Source organism: Falco peregrinus, chromosome 2 (assembly GCF_023634155.1).
Source record: "Falco peregrinus isolate bFalPer1 chromosome 2, bFalPer1.pri, whole genome shotgun sequence".
NCBI lineage: Eukaryota > Metazoa > Chordata > Aves > Falconiformes > Falconidae > Falco > Falco peregrinus.
In genome coordinates this window covers 47,010,572-47,032,207 of record NC_073722.1, presented here as the reverse complement: position 1 = coordinate 47,032,207, position 21,636 = coordinate 47,010,572, and the positions used below count along the sequence as shown (strand labels likewise).

Sequence of the window (21,636 nt, the reverse complement as noted above, 5' to 3'; positions counted from 1 at the left end):
CTCATGTTACACCAGAAAATGCAGAATTTCACACTGTTGCCCCCGGAGGGTACTCAGTGAGTTGTGTTTCACTATGTACATTCTCCAGGAGAGCACCAATTGGATGCTCTCCATCAATCTGGAATCACGAGAGAAACCTGTCACTTCTCAAGCTTGTTCTAATGGTTATCACACATACCATCAAAAATACTGCCTCATGTCCCTTTCGAGTTGTCTATGCGCAACTCACAGTTGATGATGATTTCTCCAGGTATATCAGCTATATTAAAAGCCTTTGGAAGCAGACATTTTCCTCTTGTGGAAGCATGCTGCAACTAAGCCCGTTTCAATCCTTTTTGGTAAGCCAGAATGCCCTCGTATTTTCTGCCTAAGGAACTTTTTCCAGCATCAAGGGAATTTTGGTGGGTTTTCTCTAAAACTTATCTGTACTTTAAAAAGGCTGTTGAAAATTCAGGCATGAAAGCTGGAAGCAATAGCCCATTAGGTCTCGTAAGTACAATACCCAAATCAAACCAACATGCTACTCTTCTTCACCGCTTCTGTTCCACTGTGTAAGGATTTCCCTAAGTCTTTTCAATACAGCACTGAAAGTCACTGTAAATTGCCGTGGTACTCAAGAGATCATTTTGCCCATAGCTGTTTGCCAGGATACAGACACTCTGCTTCATATGAAGAATTTGCTTTCTGGTTTGAGACATACTATCTCTTATTTGTCTACAGTAAAGCACATTTTATTAAAAATGGTCCAGCTTACCAAGTAATGGAGACAGCTACGTGCAACCTCCCTATCAGCCAATCTTCATGTCATGTGTGTAAATTTATTAGAACTGATTTATTTTGAAATCAGAGAAAAATGTAAAGCTGAACCAGGCCTAGCATTACTCTATGGAATCCCTTTAGGAACAGTGGTTTTGAGCAATTACTTCTCACCGTTGCTGCCAGCTAACTTGCATTCCTCCATTTAACATTTGCTTTCCTTGACCATGTCTAAAAATATTTTGCAAATTGGATCAGATTGGCAGTTGTTGGTTGGTTGCCTTTTTGCAGACTACTTGCAAGGGTGTAAATGCATTTCCTCTGTGCAAATTCATACTATCAAAGCGACTCGTACCTACGCTTCACCTATGAATATTCCTACAACTGGAGTAATTTGGAGATTCTGCCCGGCTGTTTTAGAAGCGGTTAAACGAAACTGCATGTAAAATCACTGCTTTGATCAGGCACCAGGAAGTCCCCTGGAAGGAGCTGTGAAATAGTAAACTGCAAATGCAACCTAAGTGCTCGGCCAGGAGCAGCCAGTCCTGGCTGGGAAGGGGCAGATACAGAAAGGTAGCGTGGTAGTTTGGCAAAAACACAGGAACAGTTTCCCTTACAATGTAAGTAAACTTACACACATGCTTATTTCTGTTTAAACTATTCCCACAGAAACATCAAGTATTATAAGCAGTGCACTGCTCTAACATTTTTAGTGCCTCATTACGCTCCTGTTTCAACTAGCCAGAATTAGTCATGTTTAGAAAAAAAAAGAAAAAATAAACTGGAAGGTCTTAAATCTGTATCTTTCCTACCTTAAAAAAAAAAAAAAAAAGTAGTACTCTTCTATGTTGTAAACAAAACAAGCAGTCTTATTATAACTTGACACTACGGTTGTCCTCCATCTCTTACCCACACCAAAAAGTACACCTAAAGCCCTGAGAAAAACTGCTCATGCAGCACACCGTAAAAGTTAAGACGATCTTCTTTCCAGCAGCAAAAGCTATACAGTCTCACCCTTGAGGATGTACTCCTCTTCCCCCAGATCATTACTTTTGAAAGCAGAGCAGAGAAACAGAACATATTCAGTGAGAAATCTACTCAGTCACAAGAGAATGAGGTTTGTTGCAAAGCAATGGTTTCCCAGATCTTCTTTGGTTTATATACTTGTAAAACGTTCAAATGAAGGATACAGACTTATAAACGGAAAGATAACCCTACTGGCAGATGACAGTTTTTCAGAAACCCCCTAAATACAAGTCACAAAATCCCAGCCGCTTGTGAAACACAGGTAACAGCCATTTTCCTACAGAACTGAGATCTTACTGCCTCGACATCAATGCATCAGCCCTTCATTTAAACTAAACTGTTACTGAGCCAAAAAGGAGCAGTGCTGGCAAGAACAAAACTACATCACAAATGCAACCACAAAGCCCAAACTGTATCAGCCCATTCCACAGAACACTTGGCGATTTACACCCGCCTATAGATTAATGCCAGATTTCAAGCATGAATACCAACACACATAGCATGAACAAAATACTTCATCAATTGTATAGTTACCAGACTGAGAGTATCTTTCAAGATCTCTCCTTTACAGCTGTCAGAAGCCTCATACACTTCGCAAATCAAATGCTCTATTAACCATCAGTTTTGCACTACAGACAAGCCTGGATACCTGCTTATGGCTGTTGCAATTCCTAAGAATCAATACGTTCCTAAGAAGCTCAGCAACACACTTCTGATGCAGGCTGCTGCTGCAGAACGCGTTTCTTGGTCCCTGCTATCATTACCAAAGGTTTAGTGATGATACAACTGATATTATGTGATATCCAACAGCCACGTCATGTGTAACTCATGCACAGCTCATACCCACTCCACAATCATCTGAGAGTTTTCGTACCCTCTAATTTTAGGGGGCTAATAAAGGGGGAGGCTAGCAGGTTCCCTGTTATAAGAGAGGGAAGCACTTCTTCAGGGTAATACGGAGTTTGACCCCAATTTCGTCTTACTTCTATCCCGCAGAAGGCACAAGACCCTGTACCAGCCATCTCTCTTTGCAAGTAACCCCTGGTCTATCTAACCACCTTTTGGGAAAGCTCCCTCTATGAAGAGAGCTGGAATTCAACACCTGAGCTCCTGAAGTTATTCCAGAATACCCGATGGAAATACCAGGGATGTAAAATGAGCATCTGTTCCTTCAGGCCTGTGTAGAAGAGGCTGAGACACCCTTCACCTAACGCTTCTTAGAGAAGACTCACAACCTAAAGACAAGTAGAGCATGAAATGTTTGGGAAAACTGTATGTGTACCCCAAGCAAGCTGCAGCGGCACTAAAAGGTTCTGATTCACCAAGGGGACAGCAGAGTTGCACAATAAAAATACCTTTAGATTAAAACAGTCATTAACAAGATGATTGCTGGAAATCGGCTCATGCTGACATGAAACACAGACATCTCTAAAATTAAACATAAGGCTTTTGTGGTTTTTTAGCACAACTTTCCATCATGGAATGTTTAATAGTTCACATACAAGTGCCCAAATCGTGGCACGCAATAAAAATCAGCACAGGTTTTTGGGGGCTTTTTTCTTTAATTGTTGAGTTACAAATGTAAATCTTTCCCTTGTGATCATGTCAGAGCTTGTCTTGTCCTTACTTTTGTAATATAATCCCCTTAGCAAAGTAAATTGCATGTAATTAAGTCTTCTGATATTCAGGCCAAGGTTCAAAGTAATCAACGTTTAGATTAGTGGCAAAACCTGTTAATTAGCAATTTGTAGCAATTGCCGGTTTGCTCTTTTAATCTGTTTTACTGAGTAATTTCTTATTTCTCATAAAGACAAAATACTATCTTTAAGAGTGCAAATTTAGGGGGAAAAAGGTGAGGCTGTTCAGACTCAGAGCAAGTGACAAGCTTCTGCAATGAAATTGCACCCAAACTCTGGAATCGCCTCCACTTTTCATTAGCAATTACCGATGCTGCAACACAGAATCTGACACTTTTCTTCTGCTGAAGTTAGTATCATTGCAAGCAGCATCAAACTTTACATTCTGCACATCAATCAGGCTTTCCTTCCCATTTCCTTCCATTACTGAATGTCAACATTATTTTGCAAGGACTTGCCGGTGGAGGCTTTCACACTGCACTGCCTGAACGTTCAGCAGCTGGGTGGTATTTCAGAAATCAAACGCAGCTCTTTCTACTGGCAATTGTGCATCTGCGTACACAAGTGAGAGGAAGAGAAAAAACTGGCTTAAAAACAAATCATGAGCTTTGCTCTTCATTTGAGCTGGCCCGGAACTGACTTCAGGGATCAGTGAGGTTCAGGATAGGGCTGCTCACAGAAGCGACAAATCTACCGCCAGGCTCCCAAGGCAATCTTTCCTTTCCCATGTGTACCAGTTATTATTCATTACTATTATTCACATGTTAAGACTCAATGGGAACATGTAAGGACAAATTACCGCATTCTTCTGAGTTTTCTAGAGCTTTGTTATTGGGAAAACACTCATTACTGAGTCAAATTGGCACAAAATATTGGCATCTCTCTCAATTCTTTGGGTTTAGTATTATATTTTTACACATGAAAAGATACAAATTGTGGCAATGTGTCATTAGTTTAAGGATTGGGTCTACTCATCTCAAGGTATTTTGACCATACATTTCCGACAACAATTTTTTTTTGCAACCGCTACTCAAGCCCGCAACAGTCTGGGAATCAGCACATCAAGACTTTCTATCCCCAAAGTATTTTTAATTTTCTTTTGAACTATACGCTCAAACTCCCGGTTTGCAATAACCAAAGGAAGTGTTTAATGGATTCTTTCAAACATTGATCTATTTTTAGACAGACTATATAGAAATGCTTATAAAAACAATCTTCAACATTTTTAACTGAATGAAGATGCTTTGCACACTGCAGTATTTGACGTATAAAGCCAGATTATACCAGCAACCACACTGAATACTGGGTAATTGTTTAATTGCTAAATGTAAGGATCAGACTGAGTGTTTTTTACTGCTGCCTGAACTACTACTCCCCGTTTTGTGCAAAAAGGATATATAATGTGCATAGGATTGTTTGTGCAATAACGGTTTCCTTCTCATGATTACTCTGAGTAACTAAGAAGTTGTTTTTGATGGAGGCTGTTGAGCAGACTAAGAAAAGAGGAGGAAATACATGCAACTCCATACATTTGAAATAATACTTAAGACACTAGATTATTAAAAGGAATTAAATTGAGTCAGCTACGTGATCTTGTGAGCTTATATGTTTATATTCTTAATTTTGCCTTTTGATTGAAGCTTCCTAAAAGGGTTAAGGGGGGTGTGGGCAGGAAAATTATTTGACATAAGTAATTGTGTAGAAAATAATTTCTCAAATGTTTTCCCTACTGCAAGACTTTCCTCAGCTGCAACACCAAGTTTCAGTTAACTGCATAGTTCACTGCACCATAAATTAAAAGCATTTAAAGGTGAAAGGATAAACATTGCTCACACTGTTCAGTACATCTAAATGCTGAGTTCAATTCTACAACAGTTTTTCAAGCATTTTTTGCAACCAGGTACCTGATTCCAGTCCCAGCCACATGCCTCAGCAGAAATGCGAGCCAAATCTTCAGTGCCTCTGGCTTTAAAAAAAAAAAAAAAAAAAAATTGGATGCAGGCTGGTATGTACGCTCAGCTTGCATATTTCTAGAATCACATGGGTGTACTTTGCAAATGGTATTGTTAGTTCCACATCTGGATGGTTGAAATTCCACTTATTAAAAAAAAGATAGGTACTGACATATACTCACTTGGCATTCAATAATACTGATATGCATTACAAGAAAGGGTAGTCTGGAATTTAAAATTCAAGTGATGTTGTGTTTCAAACTAGGTGAGGCTGATGTGAAATATTTAAGTGGACATTTGCTCTATCCAGTCACCCACTTGAGGAAAAAAAAAATATTTCCATTTAAATTTTTCTACTTCCTTTCAGACAGCTCCAAAATCACAGTAAATACCAGTCCCAGCAAAACCGTTATACTGTAATTAAAAGGAAAAAGACATTCAGAAACTCCACGTCTGAAAATAAATGGCTGTACTCATCCTGTCTGCAGCCCGAGAATTTAAGAAGTGACTACAGCAAGAACATAAAATACAGCTGTTCTGCTTGTCAAGACTGGCTCTCAATCAGCTGTTGAGCAGGCTATTAAATGTGCTTTTTGTTTTAGGCTTAGGATTAAGTCTTCCATTTTTAAAAGATGATCCATAAAAGCATCTTTGCTGGCTCAGTGTTATTCTGGGGGGGTGGGGAAGGGGTGTTGTGGTCTCTTTTATTTCCCTGTAACTCTTAGCTAAAGGGTGTCCTAAAGGACCAGAGCATCAGTACTTGTTAAGGCAAAAACTCACGCCTCATGGAGCACGAAGCAAGTTTCAAATACCACTCACTGTGTGTTAGCAATTGCAAAGGGAACAACATTCACACTTCTGGGCTTATCAGCTTCACTGGGACTCCTCTCCTAGATCCAATTCAGACAAGCTTTCCCTGCCCAGTGTTTAAAGGTTCAAAAGGAATTCGGAAATTTTGAGTGAAAGAGTTGCCAACATTTATGCATCTATGGTGCCCACACTGGAATGGGCTCCAACAGTTACTACTCCACCAGTCCCACACCTTTTCAGACTTCTCTAGCTACACCAAAGTGCAATTTTCATTAAAAATATTTCTTCCTCAGAAAACTCACTTGATTAACTCATTCAGTCTTATAAAAACATTTCTTATATTAGTTATACTTGCTTAACAGCCCTTCTTAAGCACTAAGAATACAAGCTTTGGTCTTAGTCATATTCAAGACAACGGTGGTGTTCTGTCTTGTGCTTAAGCAGTTAAAAAAGCAACTTAAAGGGCAAATTTCTCCAGAGCCAAAAAAGTTAACCCTCCCACTTCCCCTTATTTTACTCTAGCATCTCCTGGTTTATAATCCTGGCTGTAGAACGTCAAATGGAAACAAAATCCACTATGTATGCTTCTTTTAAAGCTAGGGGTATATAAAATGAAAACAAAAGCATGCAGAAAATTATTTCCTTTTGGGTTTTTTTGTTTGGTCACCTCCACAGCAGGATCAATAAAAGGGCCCACAAAGAATGACCTACCACTCTTTCAGAGTTGTCTTAAGACACTTACTGGCTTAAGTGGCATCCTCTCTCAGGTCATCTGCTATCTTTTAACAGATACATTGCATCTTTTAAGAAGCATTTTAGAAGCATGTTTCCATGACTTCTGAATGCTGTTGCCTATCAAGTTCCACCTTGCTTAAAACTAAGGACACTGCTACAAGCTCAGACTTCCTGACCTGAGTTTAGAGGCAGTGATTGCTACACCACAGCCATCCAGGAGGAAGTGGTCTGGACTGGCTAAGAGCTTTCTCTACAAAGCTTTGAGTATGCATGTTCTGATAAGCAAACTCTTTAGTCTTTCCACAGACAAACCCCAACTGCATTTTTTTTTTTTTCTTATTAAGAAAATCTCAGTGGCTAGAGGGTTGGGCTATTTTAATCTAAGCACAATTCATATCAGAGTAAGTCAATAAGCAACATACAAACAATAGATCAGGCTGTATTCAAAAGACAATCTATTGTGCACCCACACGGAGACAGAAAAACTGACAGAGCCAATTGAGTTACAGTTAACATTTCCTTTATTTCAGTATAAGAATTCCTGAACTGAATGAAGAATGATATTTTGGCCCATACTGCTAGACTAGATAAATTCTTTAAGTATGCGGTGCCACAAGTGTACACAGTACTATAATAGCAAAAAAAGACGGCCTGGGACAGGTTTCATTTTTATTATTAGCAGGAGTTAAGACGTTTCAGATAAGGATATTATGCATTTCTGAATTTGCCTGGAAAGTTAATTAAAACTATCAGAACACTTTAAAACATTGTAAAATTGCCTACAGATACTCATGATACTTTGGTAGGGGATGTGGAATAAAAACCTACATCAGGTAAACATTCAGTAAACAGATTCTCTGCATTCTGAAGCCTAAGTCATACACAGGATGAAAATAATTACAGAAGAAACTTAATTTTCTACACCGAACGTGCTGCCAAAGAACAGAGCCAAGCCTAGAATTTTTTTCCATGTCAAAGTAGAAGCAATGTAACAAAACTGTACGATCTGGTGGGCAATGCAGGTCATTTCATTTGTTAGAGGCTTTAGCAGAGGTTTAGCAAGAGACAATTACTCGCAGTGTTCCACAAAAACGTACCCCTGACAGCTTACTGCTGCTTTGAAACGGGATGGGAAAAATATCTATAGGCATAAAGAAATAAACACAGGAAAGAACTGTCTGCTAAGTCAGAGGATTTAAGGTGGCACTATATATTAAATTATCCTTAAGTATTGTTTTGAAGAGAAAATTATCTTCTTAGGAAGCTAGAATGAAATGCTAGAAGCACACTGATTTCGCTTAACAACCTGCAAGGCTAGTTTCAACTATTTTTTCTTTAGGGCAGTAGTTTGTTTAAAAGAGCATGAATTCCTTTCTTCCTTCCTGTTCTTAGGATCTCAAAGACAGTTATTTTTACCTTCAGTATGCGTGCTTAGAATATTTCAGTTGTATACTGTAGGATAACTAGACTCTAGGGTTAATAAATGGAGCTGACATACTTTTCTGTTCCAAGTTGCACATGTCTTATGACTGCATTCTCGATTAAATACCTTACCTTTTAAGAATTGCATGTTTTCTCCATTGTGTATACATGTTAATACCCATTTAAAAATGCAGCTAAACCAAATCTGCCTCAAATTGGTAATGTGAAAAAATTACACTGTTTAATATGCAGAAAAAGAGCAAAACTTCAGGTTTGCATTATTATAACTTGCATTATTATGCCTTAGAAATGCAAGAAGTTGTAGCTATAACCAGCTTGTTTTGACACTGGATGTTACAGAAACAAGAAATCCCTCTAGGGAGGATACAAGGAACTTATGATAAAAGGAACACTTTCAAAATCTTTCACAGGCTTCTTTAAACTGCCGTCTGCTGGTCAGCTCATACTTGATGAAGATACGATGAATAACAGGCTAGCTAAGAATTTAAAGTATTACATGTTCTTTATTTTGTCCTCTCTTAGAAAGAAATTACAGTTTCTTTGCCAAAGTTCAGAAGCAGTATCTAGACTCTGCAGAATACTACGATACTTATCTACTGTCAACAAATCCATCCAATTTAATGAAGCCAGCCGATAACCACAAAAACTGAACAGCTAAAGCAGGTATGTTTCATGCAAACACACAAAGTGCCAATAATCCAGTAGTAATGGTAATGTAAAGCCTTTTTTATTTATTAAAAAAATACTGGTTACACTTTACTGGCACCTACTACATTGTTGGGAGGTGGAGGGCCAAGGTAAAAAATGAGAATACACCACCTGTATCTCTTCTCACAAATAACATGAATTTTGGATGGTTACACCAAGTCTTACAGAGGCAGTAAAAAACTACTCCGAGCTTTTGCAGACTCCGAAGTGTTGAGTTTCTTTCTCACATCTGGCCCTACCAGTTGCTCATTAAGAATTTAGATTTTAAATAAAATCGTATTTCACATGAAGCACTGGAGGAAATGATTACTGATGTCAAGTGCCTAGAAGTAAAATTAAGTCTTTTGTTTCAAGATTAAATGCAGAAATGAAATTTATTCATTCATGTATAAACACCTTACTGTTTCTGTCCATCCATCTTAAAACGACTTCAAAACCCAATTTTTTGAAGGGAGTGAAAGCCTACCTTTTAATCCCTGATATGTTAGGTCTATAAATGTTTGCTTGTTCTTATGGCAGTAGCGCACACCTCCACCTGTCTCTCTCCCCTGTACATTACATACCCAAAGTAACTATCAATTGAAAATTTGGCCTTGACTAATTTTACAGTATTTCAAGTAAACCCCATTAAAAAATTCCCCCAATAACAATAAAAAGTATCCAAAATATTTTTTAAAAATGTCAAATAAGATGCATCTTTCAAACAAACAAAAAAAACTGAGCACACCCTTCACACTGAACACTCCTTTCCTACAACTTAGTTGCAATGAACTGACATTTAAAAGGTGTGCAGCTAGCAACAGTCCTTGACAAATAAGTCATATCCAGGTTCCATTCTGGAACCAGCTGTCCACAAATGGTGGGGGGCAGGGGGGGCGTGCGGGGAAAGGAGAGGGGAAAAAAAGGTCAGAATCCACTTAGCATTGCTTGTGGAGGTGTATGTGCTTGTGGAATATGCATATTTTTTTCTATCTTTGTTAAGAGAGCATCTAAACAACATTTAGAAGTATTACAGTGAACACAGAAATATAAAAGTTAAACAGTAAATGTATTTAATGTTGAGCAGAATTACATCCTATTCAATTAGCTGTGCACAGCTTTCATCATTGCATGATTGTATTTATTTTTTAAACTCTTTCCCTTAGCATTCTGGAGAAGGTTCCTCTCTGGATGACTGCTCTCAGGGCACACACATATTTAACCATTTAGACAAGTGCTAAATAATAATACAAAAGGGGAAAAAAATTTTAAAGCCACCCACACAATCCAAAATTTACATCTTTCCTTGTTTTGTAGAATAAATCAATAGTAAGTTCAGAAACACATGCCTGACATTTGTGTTTTATTTAAAGGCAAAAAGTATTTATTATTATATGAAACTGGGTCCAGTCCTTAGTTGGTATAGGTTCAGGTTAGTATAGCTTTAAACCATCTAAGGATCTAGCCCACTAATCCAGTCCCTGATGCACCCAGCCCTGCAAAATCTCTGTTATTTGACAGGGTGTTATTTCCTGTTATGTCGATTGGGATTGTTCTGATATTTTAAAACCTTTTACACTCTTGAAAACAATTAATTCCTTTTCTAGTTTTTTGTATCTGTGTTCTGTAAGCAGTGTATGATACTTTCTCACATCTTCTGCTGTTTAGCAGTAACTGAGTAAATTAAGAGCTAAAGTTTTAAAAATTTCCATCTCAGCCTATATAACCATACCCTTTTTCACATGTGAACCATTTAAGTCACAACCGAAAATTAAAAAAAAAACCTAGTCTTTTGTTGAGAAAGATTTCTGGAGATTTCAGTTTATAAACACCATATAGCAGAAGATTCTTTCTCCCAAGATTACAACATTTAGAGACACTATTTAGAGCCACAAAGACCGTATGTTCTTTAAACTGGCCTGGCTGAATAGATGGCCCCAAATACAAACAGCCATTACACAGCAAGTCCCAGCAGTAAAGCCAACACAGCAGAAGCTGTGGTAAGTCAATAGATGGGAGTCTCTTAATCCAGAGAACAAAATGAGAACAAATATTGCTTTGACTGCTGCTATGGATATTATTTCCTGTGGGACTTCCTTTGCTTGTTTCATTGGGTTACAAAAGGGAGAATTCAGTAGGGTTTTCTGTTAAAATATTTTTCCAGTTACAGTAGGATATACAGCCATTAACATGCAATCTTTTTTCCCCACCCAAAATGTAAACCATGTACTGAACATTGCCTAGATATTTTAACTGCATTCATTATAGTGTCTAAGCACCTCATGCATTTGTTAGGGGAGATGAGTCTCTAGGATAGCTGGAAGCCCTACTCCCTTGTTAGCAGGCAAGTACTTTCTCTACAGCTTTTGTAACACAAACTGCTTGAAGCCGTTTGTCTATAGATATTTTACTAAATCCTACCAACTACATTTCTGATTCCACCTGCAAAACAGCATGCGTACTTCACCCTCATGCTGCCACTCTTTGGCTGATTGGTTTTAACAGTGTAGATGACTCGGAGAATGGTTTAATGGATTGTATGAACACACTTCTGGTACATACATTTCATTTATTGTATGTCAATTGAGAAGAATTACAGTTCCAAATATGCAGAGGTAAGACTATGATTAGTAAGTATCAAAAAGATTCATCCTTCACTGCCTGTTTAGCTCTATTGGGAATGAAGCTATTTGCATCACAGAGAAATAGCACTTAGCCTGAAAACTAATTTGAGCTTGAAGGGGCTCTGCTCAGAAAAGTGTCCAGTTCTAGATCAGAGGATCAGGAAAGTTGCTTCAATATAAAAGCTATGGCAACATGACGATATTGAGTTACATAATGTAACTAATGTAGTACACTTACATAAAGTCTGTAGAAGAAAATACAGAACACACCGGCAATTTACTTTGCCTCTAATAGAAGGTTACAATTCTAAAACTTTGTTGGTAAATACATTAAAAACCACAATAATATCTCGACGTCCCCAAATCAGACGTTCGTATTACAATAAATGAATTTGCAATGCACACATTAACAGGTTTCACAGAGGCCAAAACTGTAACTTGTCTAGAGCACCAACGTTAGAGAATTCGCCTTTGATTTTGTTTTTAAACAAGATTCACACCTGAAAATTTCTGTAATTAAATGGCTGTGTGCAAACACCACTTTTTTTTTACCTCATTCTCAGTTAAGGAAGCTGAAGGAGATGAACTCTTGCTAAAAGCAAGAGTTGAAGATTCTGCTGCTGAAGCCCGATTTCGCTTCTTCAGAGGTTTACAAGCATCAGACAGATTTTTCGTTGCTGTAAAATAATTTTGGTTTACAAAGTGAAGTTTGGAACTTTAAAATGTTATCTCCCTGAAGCTATTTAAAATACTCCTTCAGATAAAGGAATGATTTAAGTAGGTCTTCTGGGCACCTACGTAGGGCTGAGAGAACATGACGTTTCTGAAACCATGTGTTTTGGCTTGATTTTACAAATAAAGAAGTTTCTATTAATCAAATATATACTACAAATGGCTAAAAAATGTCTTCCCGATTTTTTTTGGCTCATTTCTATTAAAATAAAAGTATCTTGTGACTTATAACCTCTTTAAAGCAGAGGTAACAGTTATCTCCTCAGATAAACATTAGAAGGCCTATATGATCTCACCACAACCTGAGTACCGCTAACACTTAGTTAAGAGAATGGTTATATACAGGAGCCAGGTACCAGACATTATCTATGGCACGTCACCACTTCTACATTGCACAGAACTTGCAGAAGCTTACTCGTCTTTGGCATATCATTGTAATACCTAGAGACATGCTCTTACAGAAGTTACTTCAAACTTGAGCATCATTAATTAACAAGTTTTGGATTCTGGTCCAAGGTTATTCCTAATTCCCTCTGGTGCTCCACGCTGCCTCCCATCAAGCATCATTTTAAAAGACTAAAGTCACATAGTAACTGATTACATTGATGGTCACTGCACTTGTTTTGTTGGGCTAATGCACAATGAAAAACTGGAGCAGTAGGATTTGTATCACTGCTCGCCAAGATCACAGGGCAATAGCTTTAATTTGGTGCCATCAAACGGTGAACTTGTGAACTGCTGCTCTAAATCAGCAATACACAATTCCATTCAAGTATATACTGTTGCAAACTGGTGGTAGTTAAGGAAGAGGGCATGCTCCCCCCCCCATCTGTGGCATAGTGGCTATAACTGGTTATTATGTCAGCAAAATTTAGCCGGCTGCCTCAGACAACCTGTTTATTTTAAAATTATTTACTTGAAAAAGTTACATTAAAACTTATTCTGACCACATTACCTGACTGGTTCTTTTGTGAAGAGGAGGTTTCTGTGACCTTAGAAGAGTTTGTTTTTGCTGTTTTGTCATTGCTTGTCTCCCTCTGTCACAAAAAAAAATATGAAAAAATAAAAAAACTCCTAATTTATGAGTGGTTGGATAAAACTGGCAATTACTTCTGGATTTATGTTATTAAAAAGAAAGTGTCTTTACAAATATCTGAATGCTAATGTAGTTAAGCTAGCCCCATTTAAGTGATTTTAAAAACTCATTCACAGCACAGGGTACAAACCCATAAACAAATGAGAAAAATTAAAGAACACAGTATTCCAGCATCCCACTTATCCATCCCAAACTCAGCATATCAAAAATGGGAGCTCTAAATGAACACGAAACATGTAAATTATCCTTACTATTCTTCGTCTAAACTGGTCAACTTAAAACCTTTAATTATTAAAGGTAAACTGCAGAATCAGTATATAAATTTAAGAATAAACCCTGTGCAGAATTTTAAGTCTCAGAGAGGCTTGCTTTCAACTCCACAACTTATAGCAGTGCCATTTTTTAAATTACTATGGTTAAGATTGTTTCAGCATTTCCAAAATAAAAACACTATTTTCAAGGGAGCATAAACAACACATGAATTTGCTCCAGATTGAGAATTTATCATTAAAACTTTAGGCCAAAACCTGGGGAAATTTTTGTTAAAGCTTTGTCAAAATCAGACACTGTTCCTTATACATGCCATTATTTTTTTCTTCTTGTATGTTACAAAATTAATTCTAGTACTAAGTCACTCAATTGTAGCTGAGAACGCTTAACAAATGCTCACCTGATTTGTAAGAATAATTCTATTGAACAGAAGGTTTTACATACTTTTTCAAATTCATCTGACATTCAGTTTTACAAAAGATGTGTAGGTGAACACCTCAAAGGCCAGAGAACCGGTTTACTTTGTAAAAATAAGTATCAATGACTACTGTACTACAGATGTGCTACACTGTGCTTTTACTGACTTCTAAGTAGACTAAGATGCCCTACCACTAGCGCCACTGGAGGCTCCCAGTATCAGTTTTGTAAGATTATGGTTACGGTTCTGTGTAAAAATGAAAGAAAACGTACAATATAGTTCACTCTTAAATTTAAAGTGTGCTTTACAGAACCCCCATTTGCTAATGTGCATTTTTATATACATCATGAAAGCACCAATGAACAAATCAGTTTTTCAAAATTTTCATATGGGTATTTATGACTTAGTTTGTGCAAAAACATTCAGATTTCATAAATAAGAATTAAGGAGAAAAAGGAGTGGATAATGCACAACTCTCATGCAAGAAGTAAAACATCATGGAAAAAAACCCAAAACATTAAAGCTCCTCCTATCCAAAATGACTGTAACAGAAGCCTGCAGGTAAACTGAGAATAGCAGAAGGAAGGTGTATGGTTAGTGTTTGCTTTTTTGAATCATTACATGGACATTTTCACTGTCATTCACTAAATGTTTTATGAAGCAGCGGCACATACAGCTAGAAGTACCCTGGGCTGGTGAAGGCAGGAAAAAGACTAAGAGATAATTCATACAAGAACCTGCAAAGCAACCATTCTACAGTATCTGACCCTTCTGTGGACAGAAGCACAAACACTGCTATATGCATTTAGAGTTTCCAAATTACCTAATACTTACATACACCAGATTCCTTGTAACTCGTTCTGATAAATGGATCAGATAGAGAACAACACTTTTAAAATGCACATTGCTAAGTCAGTGTTATTAGTGGTATGTATCTTATGGGAACCATTAATCTCTTTTATGTATTTATTTTCTGTTAGCATTCACATCTGCATCACAGCATCAAAGATACCAGAACCTCGTCTGCATGAACTATATACTGCAACCACCTTTCATTCTACTTGTAATAACGTAGGCTAACTGTACTGTACGAATACTGGTGGGACAGTAAAGTAGTAACTTTAGGGACAGTCAAAACAAGGACTTCATAGCAGGAATTACTTGCAATAAGTCAACTTAATTATTCCATGGATCTAGTGTATTGTAGTGAATTCAAATCAATAAGACAAGTTTAAAAAGGGACCAAGTGATCAGATGAATATTCAACAACTAATCTGTTAGAGCAAGAAGTGCAAAAGCCAGCTTTGGCCCTTCTTTCTGCAAAGGTAACAACATTTCTCAAAGAATTATCTTTGTCCCTTGCTAATAAGCTCATTAAGTCTGACTATCTGAAATTCTATTTATTTTTTATACTGAACTCTAAACAAGCTGTCTGAATATCCACAATATTGAGAGAGGTACTAAAATAACCAGCCTACCAAACAAACTGGTATCTACAAATGTAACCTCCATAATTCATTTAAAAAATAAATCCACTGCCTTTCCTCATATTAGGTTGTTTCGTTTAATCGCTGTACCACTAAAATCCTGAGATGAGGTCTGCAATGCGATACACTACAGTATGATACTATAATAACATATCTGAAAACACTTGTGAGCTAAGCTTTCCACACAAGTAAAACCCAGGAAGTTCACTGGTCTACATGCATGACTAAATAAACCTACGCTTAAGTCTCTACAAGATTTGGGCTGTATCCATATGCAGTTTCAGTGACCTATGTAAGGAAAAAATCTCATTCTCACAGGCAAACTTAAATGAAAAGGACACTGTGGTTTGCACCACAAATATACTGTAATACTTACTGCAGTTTCCTAACTTAAGAAATGGGTCAGCATGCCACTCTAAAATGTTCTATAGGCTTCCAGTTCTTGAAAAGGAGTTTGCCTGTTTTGCTTTACTTGCTTTCGTCTCTCCCCCTGCTTTTGTCTCAATTAAGTATTGACTAAAGATTTTTTTCTTTCACATTCTTGTATAAATCTCTGAACTCCACTTCAGGAGCAAAGAAAAAGAACTACAAAGCATGACAACACAGAAAGGTCATGCCTCTGCACATTCCTTCAGGAAACAGGTTTTCTGAGCATACATTTCCACCACAGTTTAAGTAGCAAGTGCAGCTTATCATACCTCCATCCTCAAAACCAAAGAAAACCCCCCCCCATAAGCTCACATGTATCTCTGAATAGTTACAACAGTTTGGTTTGATATACAGACATTACTTTTTTAATCCTGAAAACGGAAATGCTGACAAACTTAACTACAGCAATGTGATTGGTGCTGCTATAAATCAACCCAAACAAACCAATGACATAATTACCTTCCGATTATTCTGTTTATCCATCCTGAGTCTTTTCCTAGGTGCTTCCTGAACTTCAAAATCTTCTGTAGGTTCCTTTGTCCTCTTTTTTTGGTTTCTTTTATTTCCATGTAAGTTACCTTGGGATGGGGGATGGGGGAAACTTACATGAAAAATAATCTAAAACCCACTTTCAAATTATTTTGAACTGATCTAGTTAAGTTACTTTTCTTTCAGTCATTATTTTAAAAACACGGTTAAACATTAACACAGTTTGATGACCTCTTAATACTTAAGGTCTGGTTTCTGGTGCTGAAGACTAACTCTAGAACACATCCAAATTGACTGCTTCATAGTCTTATTTTAGAAAGATGAGTCTACCTGCATAAGCACTAGTTTAAGATCTGAATACTACTGCCCAACATTTGTTTCATATTGTCAGACTGCACATGATCAATCTATACAGCTTTTAACTCTCCTGCCACTTGTAACAGTGTCTCATCACTGAAATGAATTAAGTCTCCTCCTTAAGTCTCCTTTAAGTTCTCCAAATGATACAGATGAGGATACTGGCGACATCTAATAAGGGGCCTCTAGAAAAGACAAGATATCACCAACCACAGAGACTAATTCTCTCCTTCTAGTATGACAGTTTCAGACTCTCTCTAACAAGTTTACTTGTATTTTAAAGGAGACTGTAAGATCCCCTTCCTTTGTGAACCAAAATCCTAAGAACAGGATCACGTTGGTAATTTTAAACCAACGGACTTACTTACATATTTAGATGATCGTTTACCACGAAGTTCAAGCAGCTGCTAAATTACAAAAGGTCAGTGACTGACCTACATACCCCTTGCACAGGTTCAGCTACTGTTTGCACTTTCTCTACCTCAGAAAGATAGATGAAGGTTTAGGAAGTGGTCTGCTTCATCAGGATGAAATGACAATGTTGTTATACTCTCCAGTACTCTCTACTTTATGAAGCTACAGAGTATTATTAGTACAGATTGCAAGCTCCAGGGGCACAGATATATTAACTGAAAATTGCCCTACTGCTACAAGCATTTTATTCCAGTGGGAACAAATAGCTGTAAATATTAAAAATATAGCAACTTGAAAATATGGATAATTTTCAAATTAATGTTCTTATCTAAACAATCTAGGACATACTCTATTATCAGACTCTGAATCCACAAAGCAGATTGAAATGGCTCCAGGAGAACCTGCTACTTACAAAAAGCCAGCAAAAAAAATCCCACAATATTCTTTCAAGTTTAAGATAAGAGGATTTGGGTAGGGGAAGGATTGAACTGACATGTTTTCATCTGTAGATAACTACGTACACAATATATGTACTAGAAACACCTGGTACAGGTACAATTTCAATTACATTTCTTGCAATATGACACTGAGGAAGGTGAACAAAATTCAGCACTACAGTGTTTAGATATTTAATTTGGGATCCATTAAAATTCTAATGTCAAGGAAGACAACATCTGAGATAAAATAAAGAGATTATGATACGTGGGCGATTACATAAAAAAATACACTCAATAGCTACTTATAATGATGAACTATTTGCACACAACACAAATTTCAATTACTTCTGGATCTTGATCTCCTTTTAGGTGAGTCTTGAAACACTTTACGTTTGGCCTCTCCAATATTCTTCAATGATGAACCTTGAGAGATACAGAATGTGTTTTTTTTTTTAAACTGATATCCAAATATTTCACATTTAAAATTTAAAGTTAAAAACTTTTCAGTTTTCCACAAAATGTTATTTCACACACACACACAGTTAACAAAACTGACTGCCATTTTTATACAAGTTTTTCCAAGTCTCACAAACTTTCAAACACTCCCTCTCATTCTTGTCATTGCCCAAAGCAGCACCTGTAGGCTTCTAATACTTCCATAATGTCTTCTTGCAGTGCTGTAAAGCTATTTTAAATTTGAAAAACGATAGCTAGTTAAATTTGATAAAGTTCATGCAAATGCCAAACTGCCTTCCTCCATCTTTCTCACATAAGTGACTCTAAACCCCCTCAAATATTTTGCAAAATAATTGAGACCGTTTATCAAAACCAAACGCTAGACAACAGCAATAAAAAAATAAAAGGAGAAAAAAGAAAATATTTGCAATCTTGTACAATGTCCTAAAAGCTTTGAGTAGCACAATAAAATGCCAAATGGATGGAAGTTTCGGAATAAAGTTTGGAATACTTCTTCCTGAGTTGATAATGATATGAGGTAATATACTTTAGGTATAAGTGAAGAAAAGATTAAACTTTTTAAACCATTTCCTAACTATTCTATAAAAAAACAACTCAGATTTTACAAGTAATAACACAACTTCCCTTCCCACCATCCACTCATAACAGGCAGTGGATGCAATGGCAGCTGCTTATGGGCAGAAGAAGAATGAGAAATTAGCAATCTCTAAACAGCAGAAGGTTTACATATAACAACTTTGCAGAACAATGAGCAAGAAATGTAGACTTCATGGGTTGCGTTTATTGTAACCATTGGCATTCCTTTGCTATTGGCACAAACACCAAGAATTAAAACTGGAAAACAGTGTGAAAGCTGTTTTCCCTACAGGTCTCAAATATGTGCTTAGTTTAACGCCACTATGTATATCAAATTTAGTTAGAGTACACTAGCACAGTTTTACGTTTACCAGAGTCTTCTTCAGATTTGGGAGAGGTCACTATGGCAAACTTTGTGTTATAGCGAGCTTTCTGTTTTTCACTAAGCATGTTCCACTGCGATTCCAGCAATTCTTCAATCTCCTCACTTGAAGCATCTGGATGTTCAGCAACCACCTATACATGCAGAAACAGGGTTGTATTTAAAAAAGGTGACCATTGAAAAGAATGGTGTACACAATTCTATTGCTTTGGAAAAACTGGATGAAAACAAGTTATCTAACATTCCCGCTATAGACAGAACTAGATTAAAACATGTATCCAGTTTTTCTTTGAATAACCCCTTCTCTCTTGTTCTCTGTCTCTCTAAAGAAAAAAAATATTGGGTAGCATATTTAGAAGTATTAAGAATAATTTTGGAAGCATCTAATTTGCCTTTTCACATTCAAAAACTGGATCAGTGTAAATTTTGTCTTGTGGTCATTCAAAAGTTTGTATAATTTCTTGATGAAGTTTAAATCTGTACCACAAAAGACAGACAAGCAATATAGGAATATATGCTAGCCTAGAAAGACATCCATCAATCTACAGAACTCATTAAAACCCTGAGCTCATTACACCTACCTTAGAAGAGCAATTTACATAAACTAGTACTTGATGTAACATGTAATACATCATTTTATGCTACATATATGACTATTAAGAACTCAAAAAGCTGTGCATCTTTTCTTAGTAACATGAGCATGACACATAGAATGTGTCAAAATCTTATCAACACAGAATTTAAAGAGAGTTTCTGGAAGTTTATTCAACACAAACAGAAAATCCAGTATAAAAACAAAGAAAAAAATCCTCTCAAACTCCTTCAGTATTCCCATACTTCTGCTTAAGGAAAACCAGATTTGATTAATCATACAAGTCAGAAAGCTCCAACACTGTATGATCTACAGAAATAAAATAGTAGCTTTAAAATTAATCCCTCTCATCTCATTACCTAGCATTCTCCAAAATCCCTTTACTGGAGTGATGCAACCGATACGCCAAAATCATAGAGTACAATAAAAACTAGGCCAACAAAGCCATGCGTTCAAACAGTAACACCATTCAACAGAACAGATACAAGTTTTCTGTGGTAAGTGGAAATGATTAAACCTAATTTCTTAGTGTCTTAAAATTGCATTTCGTGTTGTCGAACAGGATACATGTGTGACTAAAGCTTCTCCAGGGGGTTAGAATAGTTGTACCACCTTTCTTCTACTGGGATTATTCAATGTCTAGCAGGGAAATTTATGCTGTAATTTTTCTCCTAGTACAGAACTAAGAGTTCTCTTGCTTCTGTGTGCCATAACCCATCTGCATATAGCTCGGGGAATACAGCTACCTTTGGTAGCCTGTACTCAGATTTTGATTAAAATCCAGCAATGTAAAAAAACAAATTTGAGAGGTGAGAACATAAACAGACCTATAAGATACCCCTCCCACAAATCTCACTTCTTTAGGAAAAGAAATTAGTTTCAATTTTGACTATTGCTGCTGAGCGTATATTCATTGTGCTCAGCTAGGGCACAGGGTTATTTAACTCTCTAAGAAATAACTAGCCCTGTTCACACAAATGAGATACAGTTTAACATCACCTCCAGTCCCACCAAAATACAAATAAAACCTACTTTCAACGGAATAGGAGCACTGTGAAATAAGCAAAAGACACTCATGATTCCTAATGGCTAAGGAATCCTTGCAAAGGTGGCCCCCAAGGAAAATGCCCAGCAGTCTTCTCTGAAGTCTTTATACTGTAATACTCAATCCTGGCATACATACTGGAAATGATGTATCAGGTATCTTGACGTACATGAAAATCATGCACTTCTCCCTGGCACTTACTCTAACTGTGCTACAGAACACATGGAAGATCTTCTCTTGGATCTGGGAATTAGTATCACCATAGCTGTGGAAAACATGGTAATTAGACCAAGCGTCCTAGCTTATCCAAGGAAAGCATATTACCTTCACTCTCACTTGTCTTAATGTTCAACAACTCCTTACACATGCAGGAATCTTCAATTACAAACCCTTACTAGTGAAATCATATCTTAATTTACCTCAAAACAGACATAAGGCCCAGATCAATGAACTAATAAACATATAGCTGTCTGCCTCTCACTGAACACCTTTATCAAGTCAGACACCCCCTTCCAATGATTACACTTCACAGAAGAAGGACGTAAGAATGCCAACAGTACAAAATATATCTTTACTCCTTTGGTAACAGCACAAAATACTTAATGCATCACTACAACCATGAAAGTGCTCCAAGCTCTCAATGCCTCCCTCAGGGAAGCATGCCTCTTAAACCATTAAAAACATCTTCCAGCAGAGTTTATCCAGTCTTCCAGCAGCCATCATTCATTTCTAAAAATTTCAACTATTCCTCACCCTCCTATCCCC

At 37.0% G+C, this 21,636-nt stretch overlaps 1 protein-coding gene across 10 annotated transcripts in view; it reads right to left on the bottom strand.

Annotated features, from left to right (window-relative positions):
* Positions 1-21,636, bottom strand: part of NSD2 (nuclear receptor binding SET domain protein 2) — a 102,478-nt gene that overhangs the window by 15,518 nt on the left and 65,324 nt on the right. For 8 of the 10 annotated variants that reach the window (XM_055796813.1, XM_055796815.1, XM_055796817.1 and 5 more), the window contains 5 exons: positions 19,224-19,368; positions 18,145-18,222; positions 16,562-16,680; positions 13,358-13,439; positions 12,223-12,347 (listed from right to left, as the gene is read on the bottom strand). In XM_055796813.1, the coding sequence (XP_055652788.1) occupies positions 12,223-12,347; positions 13,358-13,439; positions 16,562-16,680; positions 18,145-18,222; positions 19,224-19,368 (549 nt within the window). Of the gene's footprint in view, positions 1-7,419; positions 12,348-13,357; positions 13,440-16,561; positions 16,681-18,144; positions 18,223-19,223; positions 19,369-21,636 lie in introns of those variants that run through there. The other 2 variants (XM_055796820.1, XM_055796818.1) reach the window with 2 other exon arrangements.